The sequence below is a fragment of the Atheta coriaria genome, unplaced genomic scaffold, assembly GCF_025399875.1.
Source record: "Atheta coriaria isolate IRGN ID8LTWV9N9 unplaced genomic scaffold, Caltech_Dcor_3.1 hic_scaffold_5_pilon, whole genome shotgun sequence".
Lineage (NCBI taxonomy): Eukaryota > Metazoa > Arthropoda > Insecta > Coleoptera > Staphylinidae > Dalotia > Dalotia coriaria.
This window is the reverse complement of record NW_027045447.1, coordinates 11,849,192-11,857,726: the sequence shown is the minus strand read 5'-3', so window position 1 is coordinate 11,857,726 and position 8,535 is coordinate 11,849,192. Positions and strand designations below refer to the sequence as shown.

The 8,535-nt window shown below is 36.0% G+C and overlaps 2 protein-coding genes across 3 annotated transcripts; both read right to left on the bottom strand.

Annotated features, from left to right (window-relative positions):
* Positions 1 to 1,739: 1,739 nt before the first annotated feature.
* LOC135792391 (cytochrome P450 4g1-like) lies at positions 1,740 to 3,732 on the bottom strand. Its single transcript, XM_065303017.1, is given in 5 exon segments — positions 1,740 to 2,318; positions 2,320 to 2,722; positions 2,725 to 2,888; positions 2,956 to 3,406; positions 3,469 to 3,732. Coding segments are annotated over 5 exon segments (1,662 nt in total). The 5' UTR covers positions 3,674 to 3,732; the 3' UTR covers positions 1,740 to 1,879.
* A 115-nt stretch (positions 3,733 to 3,847) lies between these two features.
* Positions 3,848 to 7,293, bottom strand: LOC135792392 (cytochrome P450 4g15-like). Of its 2 annotated transcripts, none has more exons than XM_065303019.1 (4): positions 7,035 to 7,292; positions 6,874 to 6,980; positions 6,477 to 6,820; positions 3,848 to 5,125 (listed from the first exon to the last, which is right to left on the bottom strand). In XM_065303019.1, the coding sequence occupies exons 1-4, from the start codon at positions 7,231 to 7,233 to the stop codon at positions 4,117 to 4,119; spliced, it is 1,659 nt and encodes a 552-aa protein (XP_065159091.1). In that variant the 5' UTR covers positions 7,234 to 7,292; the 3' UTR covers positions 3,848 to 4,116. The 2 variants fall into 2 exon arrangements, with proteins under 2 accessions (XP_065159091.1, XP_065159090.1); XM_065303018.1 differs by lacking the exon at positions 3,848 to 5,125 and adding an exon at positions 5,200 to 6,417 and having other exon boundaries at positions 7,035 to 7,293.
* Between the last annotated feature and the right edge of the window lie 1,242 nt (positions 7,294 to 8,535).

The following is an 8,535-nucleotide window of genomic DNA, read 5'->3' as shown; positions in this document are numbered from 1 at the left end:
GAGACGTGGACTGGAGCTTCGACACATATTCATATATACTCTCGTAAACTGTAAAGCTCACAGCGTGACGGAAACAGGACTTGCACTTTTGCGAAACGTGATTTATACTAAGTAGACAGTAGTTGTTCTCAGACGTGAGGTAAAAATAATAAATTATTAATAAAAATAGTTTTCAGTGTTTTTTTCTTTAAAACACTAGTTAATAAGTAAAATTAGAGATTTTTTTAAATGTTATGATATTTTTCACTTAATAAATTTTAATTAACCCACTTTTTTATTCCACAGAAAGCATAATAACTTTTATTATAACACTTTTTGATTTTATTCCACTTTATTTGTTTAATCTTCAATTTAAACCTAATTAAAGATGGATATCATTTATGTGGATAAAAAAAAACTCATCCATCAGACAGGAATCTTTTTTTCCTTCTGGTACTCCAATTTAATTGATTTCAAACAAACTTTCCACTTTTTACTTTAGACTTTTGTGTAACTTACTTTGCAGTTTCTTCTATGACAACTAAAAAGTTTATTTGTACGTGAGTTGCGTTGTGTTTTTTCCCATTGATCAAACACGTATTTACACATGAGGTGCTCAAAATGTTTTAATGTTTTTATCAGTGTTCCATTGTGCGTTTTCGATCCGTAGACCACTTTGACATTTGTTAATTAATGAGCCTAATTGATGAGGAGAAAGCACGCGATGTAATCAATTTCAACTGTTTATTATATTTAACAGTTAATAACCAGTATGGAATTGAAGAAAATTTAGCCTGTTGAATAAAAACTTTAATTAATACGATTACAGTGTAGCATGAAATAATATTAGTTAATTATATAGTATTTTCGCAAATAATCCTGTTTTATTGCGTATTATGTTGAAGTTTTATCGAAGCTTAAACAGCGAAAACATCGAAAATAAATTTTGCCTGAAATTACCGATTTTATTTTTGCGCTGTTGGCGAAAAAGATAAAAACGTAATAAAATCCACGCTGATAACCTGGTCCAAATATGTTCCTGTGTGTCTTTCGTATGTCGCTAGTAAATTTTCTTTGGATGGAGCGATCAATTTTGATACTTGAGTAAAGTTGAGTAAACCTGAGAGTATTTTCGATGTTAAAGTAAAATTTGGTTAAAAATATTATAAAAAATTCTTTCTATTTTACTCGTCTCCTAGTTTTTAATTAAATTTTATTTTTTAATTGTTGATATGATACCTAGTGGCAGATTGTCCAAGTTCCGCAAATTTTAACTAACTTTTATGTTGACGTAGTCGTATACCAAACGAATAAGCAAATCGTTATTTGTTTCCGCTGCTTGCTTGTCAAATAATCCACACAATCGTACAACTTCATTGGTACAGCAAACTCTTGTGGAGTTATGTCGTTGTAAGTAATTGAAAACGCTGAAAACGCATTTGAGTGAAAGCAGTTTGCTTAGACTATCTACAAAATAATGTGTTTCCGACATTTGCATTTACACTCGCCGTGAAGCTGACAATCCAATCAATCGTACTCTCGTCCAACAATTTACTCTACAATTGTTTTAAAAATTGATTAATTATCAAAGCAACCTCGCCCAGCAATAAAATATCACATCAAAGTAAAATGGAGCAGGGTATCGAAAAGTACAAGTCAGATAATTGAAAAGGTGCACTATGTGGGTCGCTGGTCAATGAATTCTACGCGATCAAGATAAACTGACAAAAGAACCTGTTCAATAAGTCAATGAACCAATATTATTCTGTCAAATATGCCTTTAATTATAGCTTTACTTGAACATCAGAAAAATTATTGCAAACTCATCTAAATTCTACATAATTCAAAATTCAAATCATTTTCATTGCAGGTTTTGTTATCATTTCTTCAGTTTTTCATTTTATGCTTTAATAAGTTGCACTGGAACATCCTTACGTTCCTCAACGCGAATATTAAATCCTCCTGTCATCTTCAGAATCAAATCCGCTTGCAGTTTAAAGTCCTTCTCTGCAATATCACAGTGGACTCTGCAGTTCCTCAAAATAGTAGACAGCATAACTTTTAATTTCAACATGGCGAATTTACGCCCGACGCATGATCGTGGTCCGGCACTGAATGGGATATAACTGTAGTAATGTCTATCCAGGCACTTCTCTGGTAAGAAATTATCCGGGTTGAAAACATCAGGGTTCGGGAAAGTATCAGGTCTGCGATGCAATAAGGTCTGAGCAATAACCACTGTGGTATCCACTGGTAACGCGTAATCTCCTGAAGCCAATTTAACTTCTTCTTTTAACTGTCTAGCAATCACAGGCACTGGTGGGTACATCCTCAGTGTCCATGATAACCCTTTCCAAATATTTCATTTCTAAAGTATCAGCAAAAGTGCATTCCCTGTCAGATTTTTGGAATATATCATCAATTTCTTGGATACATTTCTCTTGGATATCCTTGTGGATACCCAACATACAAAGAGCAAAACTGGACCCAGCGGCGGTGGTATCGTGACCTTCAAACATGATAGTATTAACCTGATCCATCACTTCTTTTTCAGTAAAGTCGACATCATCACGTTGAGCATTCACAGTGAGTTGATCCAAGAATGCAAGACGTTTCTTCTGACCAATATCATTTTCATCGTTGTAATCCAAATCATCTCTAATTCCATAATTCCTGTGGGAAACAGTATCGCCATTGGGAAGAGGGTCATTTGTAACATCAGTGAAGGTCTCCATACGTTCCACTCCTTTTTAAGGACATCCTTCTTCTTGTTTTGGACAACTTTGCTTGTTAGACCTGTTACAATACTAAGCAATCGGGAATGCTCCAAAGCGTACTTGGTTTTGTGGAAGAGACTATCAGGTCGGAGCCAGACTTTGTAATGACGTCTATGGATAATATCCGAAAGCCTAAAAATTATTTTTGATATAATTAGCTTTATACTGCTTTATATTTAAATGGGTATTGATTATTTACTTTACAACGGCCATAGCATAGTTATGACCTGTTTCTTCACTTCTTGGTACATTGTAGCCCATAGCAGTCTCCAATAAAATATCAACAGTGGTGCCACTCATGTAGTCATGAGCATCAAAAGTCTTCCCATTGTGTTTCTTCATTTTGTTCGTCACTTTGATGCTGTTGTTATAGAAAGTAGCAACAAAGTTCTTCAAAATGCTTTGATGGAATGTAGGAGCAATCATTTTCCTATGATGCTTCCATTTTGGACCGGTACTAATCAAGAGACCATTACCAAACCATGGTCGGAAGAAGGCGTAATCACTGCTCTTATCAATATGAACATTACTGCTTAGAATCAACTCAATATCTGCTGGGTGTCTCAAGAAGATCATCAGTTTAGGTCCTACCCACACCTTGGCAATATCTTTGAAGTTTGATAGCATGCCATAGGTATTCTTGAAGACATCTAAGTTTTAAAAAAAATAATTTAATTTACGTTGTTTAAAATATGATTTGAAGGGTTCTTACCATGTGGTTCAGCATAGAACGTGCCCAGACTCATTTTCAACATGGTGACAATATCCGGTCCGGGAATTTTGGCAGACAACTGAATCATCCGTGCATATTTACGCCCATAATGATAAACCACCAAAAAGACAGCAGCTGACAGGAAGAAGTACAGCATGTTGCTGTCCAACAGCCCCGAAGAGGGTCGGGACACTTCTGCCGACATGATTTATTTTTTCACTTGACTGATGACTGAGCACCACAGTACTGATCTCCGGAGACGACGAAGTTTTTATACCGAAAACTTTAAGGATTTAGATGCAAATTAATGGTAATCATCGTCATCATTTTCATTAGTTTGATTGAATTGCGTAATCATAGTGTATGATTCGATTAAAACTTGTTTGCTTTCTGTCACATGTTGTTTATTTAATTCCCCATGCGAAATGCAGAAAAAAATTATGCTCGTTATTCAAATTCAAAGTAAGCGAAACATATTTACATAAAATCTCAACAGAATTTTTTTACAAAATATAACATCACGCTAATAAATACTAAAAGTAATCATTTGTTGAGACTAGTATAAATTTTGAGTGAAATAATTTTATGGATAAAATTAAGAAGTCATTGTCATAGCAGGTGTGGAGTAATCATCTGGATTGAATGTGTTTAGCAGCATGGAATATCCGTGCGAGGTTCCAACCTGATGTTGAAACCATCAGCGATTTTCAGGATAATATCAGCTTGCAGCTTGAAGTCTTCCTCTTTCATGTCGCAGTGAACACGGTACTTCCTAAAGATAGTGGATAGAAGAACCTTGAGTTTCAACATGGCAAATTTACGACCCACGCAGGAACGTGGTCCAGCACTGAATGGAATATAGCTGTAGTAATGACGGTCTTGACATTTTTCTGGAAGGAAATTATCCGGGTTGAAGACATCAGGGTTAGGGAAGACATCAGGCCTGCGGTGGAGCACAGCTTGGACCACAACCACTGTTGCACCAACTGGTAGAGAATATTTTCCAGAACGTAATTCAACTTCTTCCTGTAACTGTCTAGCAATCAAAGGTACTGGTGGGTACATCCTCAAAGTTTCCATGATAACCCTCTCCAAGTATTTCATCTCCAAAGTGTCTGCAAACGTGCATTCCCTGTCGGAACCTTGGAAGATCTCATCGACTTCCTGTCGAACTTTGTTTTGAATGTCCTGGTGAATGCCCATCATGCACAAAGCAAAACTGGATCCAGCTGCTGTGGTGTCATGGCCTTCAAACATGATAGTATTAACTTGATCTAAGACTTCTTCTTCGGTAAAGTCAACATCAGGACGTTGGGAATTTACAGTGAGTTGTTCCAAAAATGCGAGACGTTTCTTCTCTCCAATGTCATTCTCATCATTGTCATCAAGATCATCTCTTACTGCAGTACCATAGTTGTAACCAGAAATGGTCTCTGATTTTTCAACGACAACTGGTTCAACTTTTTCGAAAGAGTTTTCAATTGCTTCAACGCCCTTCTTCAAGACTTCCTTCTTTTTGTTGTGTACTACTTTGGTGGTGAGACCGGTGATGACCTTGAGGAGTTTGGTATGTTCTAAGGCCATGACTGTCTTCTTGAAGAAGTAATCAGGTCTGAGCCAAACTTTGTAATGACGTCTGTGGAGGATGTCGCAAAGCCTGTGAATATTTAAAATATTTTTAAAATAATTATTATTTAACTTATAAGGTTCATGCAGAAAAAATTATGCTCGTTATTCAAATTCAAAGTAAGCGAAACATATTTACATAAAATCTCAACAGAATTTTTTTACAAAATATAACATCACGCTAATAAATACTAATAACTAATCATTTGTTGAGACTAGTATAAATTTTGAGTGAAATAATTTTATAGATAAAATTAAGAAGTCATTGTCATAGCAGGTGTGGAGTAATCATCTGGATTGAAGAAATAACATGTTTAGCAACATGGAATATCCGTGCGAGGTTCCAACCTGATATTGAAACCATCTGCGATTTTCAGGATAATATCAGCTTGCAGCTTGAAGTCTTCCTCTTTCATGTCGCAGTGAACACGGTACTTCCTAAAGATAGTGGATAGAAGAACCTTGAGTTTCAACATAGCAAATTTACGACCCACGCAGGATCGGGGCCCAGCACTGAATGGGATGTAGCTGTAATAATGACGATCTTGACATTTTTCTGGAAGGAAATTATCCGGGTTGAAGACATCAGGATTTGGGAAGACATCAGGTCTGCGGTGGAGGACAGCTTGGACCACAACCACTGTTGCACCAACTGGCAAAGAATATTTTCCAGAACGTAATTCGACTTCCTCCTGTAACTGCCTAGCAATCAGCGGTACTGGTGGATACATCCTCAAAGTTTCCATGATAACCCTTTCCAAGTATTTCATCTCCAAAGTGTCTGCAAACGTGCACTCCCTGTCGGAACCTTGGAAGATCTCATCGACTTCCTGTCGAACTTTGTTTTGAATGTCCTGGTGGATGCCCATCATACACAAAGCAAAACTGGATCCAGCTGCTGTGGTGTCATGGCCTTCAAACATAATAGTATTAACTTGATCCAGGACTTCTTCTTCGGTAAAGTCAACATCAGGACGTTGGGAATTCACAGTGAGTTGTTCCAAAAATGCGAGACGTTTCTTCTCTCCGATGTCATTCTCATCATTGTCATCAAGATCATCTCTTACGGCAGTACCATAGTTGTAACCGGAAATGGTCTCTGATTTTTCAACGACAACTGGTTCTACTTTTTCGAAGGAGTTTTCAATTGCTTCAACGCCCTTCTTCAAGACTTCCTTTTTCTTGTTGTGTACTACCTTGGTGGTAAGACCGGTGATGACCTTGAGGAGTTTGGTATGTTCTAGGGCCATGACTGTCTTCTTGAAGAAGTAATCAGGTCTGAGCCAGACTTTGTAATGACGTCTGTGGAGGATGTCGCAAAGCCTGTGAATATTTAAAATATAACATAAATAATAATTATTAAATTTATAGGATTTGTATACTTCATAACAGCCATAGCATAGTTGTAGCCAGTTTCCTCAGTGCGAGGAGCATTGTAACCCATAGCAGTCTCCAAAAGAATGTCAACAGTTGTACCACTCATGTAGTCATGGCAATCAAAGTTCTTTCCCTTTTCGCGCTTCATTTTCTCGCAGACCTTTAAACTGTTTTCGTAGAATTTGGGGACGAAAGTCTTCAGGATGCTTTGATGGAAAGTTGGCGCAATCATTTTTCTATGATGCTTCCATTTTGCTCCAGTACTGATAAGGAGACCATTACCAAACCATGGTTTGAAGACGGAATATTCAGCACTCTTATCAATATGGACATTACTGCTTAAGATTAGCTACAATAAAAAGAAAATAAATTTTTCTTCGTTTTTAAAATAAATCCTTTTACCTCAATATCCGCTGGATGATACAAAAAGATAAGCAACTTAGGCCCAAACCATACTTTAGCAATGTCCTGGAAATTACTTTGGAACTCAATAGCATATTTATAAAATTCTGTAACAGGAAGAAAAGTTAATAACTATTTTCTATTTAGTTCCAGATAAATACCGAATGGTTCAGCTGTGAAGGTTTTCAAGCTGGTCCTCAGAGTATCCTTAAAATCGGGTCCGGGGATTTTGGATGACACTTGCAGCATACGCATGTACTTCCGGCCGTAGGTGTACACTGCTAAGAAAACCGTAACAAAGGTCAGGAAGTACAGCATGCTGCTGTCGACGAGCGCCGACGACATCTTGGTCTCGATCATGGCGGACCCACTTAGTTTCAGCACCAAAACCACCCGTGGGTTTGCTGAATGCTAGAATATTGCCACAGTATTTATACTTTTTGCTGGGACATTTTTCAAATGCAACAGGAAACAATTTATTTCAAATAATTTATGCACCACGTCAAAGTTGACCGCAAATTTCAATTGAATAGTGCATTAATTAACAAGTTCAGAAAGATTGATTAATTTATTCCATCGCATATATTTAGTTGTGTTTTTTTTTGCTTCTCTGTAGAAAGCGAATGTATGGGAAATTAAATCAATTAAAGCTTTCGTTGCTCTAGATTTGAGTGCTTTTGGAACGTGGCGCGAATGTAAGTTGCCTGTAGCACCCACGCCAAGCAAAAATGCAGGTTTTATAAGTTGAAGGAATCTCTTGTAGATGGAGCAAGTAATACCATAATATAATTTTATTTTATAAATTCTTATATATTTATACTTTAAGGTATACTTACTTTGAAATTATATTGTTTATTTTGTCAAATTATTATTTTATGAGAAAAAACAGCACTTTTTTATTAAAAAAAATAATTTTTATAGAAAAAATCCTAAAAAATTTATTTTCTTCGTTGAAAACGTAATTTATCGTTAATTTAATAAATATTAAATCATAAAAATTACATTTAAGTAATTTTTAAACTTTAAACTCCCTAAATACTTTTTACAAGCATGAAATCATGCAATCATCTTTAATTCAGCCAAAATGTTTCATTTTGTCGTCGTTGAAGTGTTAAGCGAACACGTACAGTTTATCTGAAGTGAGAGATGTTTCTCTAAACAAGCACAAGGAATTATCCGAAATCAAAACAAGTACAGCTGCAATCAATACCGTTTACGTTTTACGGCTGAAGAACAAAATGATGATGCAGCGTCAGCTCTGATGTGCATCAGAGCAAAGCAATCGTGAGTTGCGGTCAAAATCAAACAGCATCAAATTGTTTTCCGACAGCCAAAGGTGCCGACGGCTTAAATCACGTGCGTTGCAACTCATATCATAATAAACAATATTCCGAATTGATTTGACACAGTATTGTTCACCTAAATTGGATATGGTGAATATTTGTCTGCAAGCCATTAAAGTATTTTATTTTGCATTGCATTTATTTGTGTTTCTTATGCAGCTGCTTGGTACATGCGAATAATTAAACATATCAAATGTTTGTTTAATTTTCGGCACACGCCATAAACAAAACATTAATTTTCCAAGAAGTTAAAAGATTAATTCACTTGCAATTCATGTAAAATGAAAATTTCAATTTTAAATTAATAGTTAGCATGTCT

Coding starts and splice junctions, on each gene's coding strand:
- LOC135792392 (XM_065303018.1), bottom strand. CDS start 7,233: ATGATCGAGACCAAGATGTCGTCGGCGCTCGTCGACAGCAGCATGCTG. Junction 6,821..6,873: donor ATCATCCAGCGGATATTGAG/GTAAAAGGATTT, acceptor TTTTTATTGTAG/CTAATCTTAAGCAGTAATGT. Junction 6,418..6,476: donor TATGCTATGGCTGTTATGAA/GTATACAAATCC, acceptor AAATATTCACAG/GCTTTGCGACATCCTCCACA.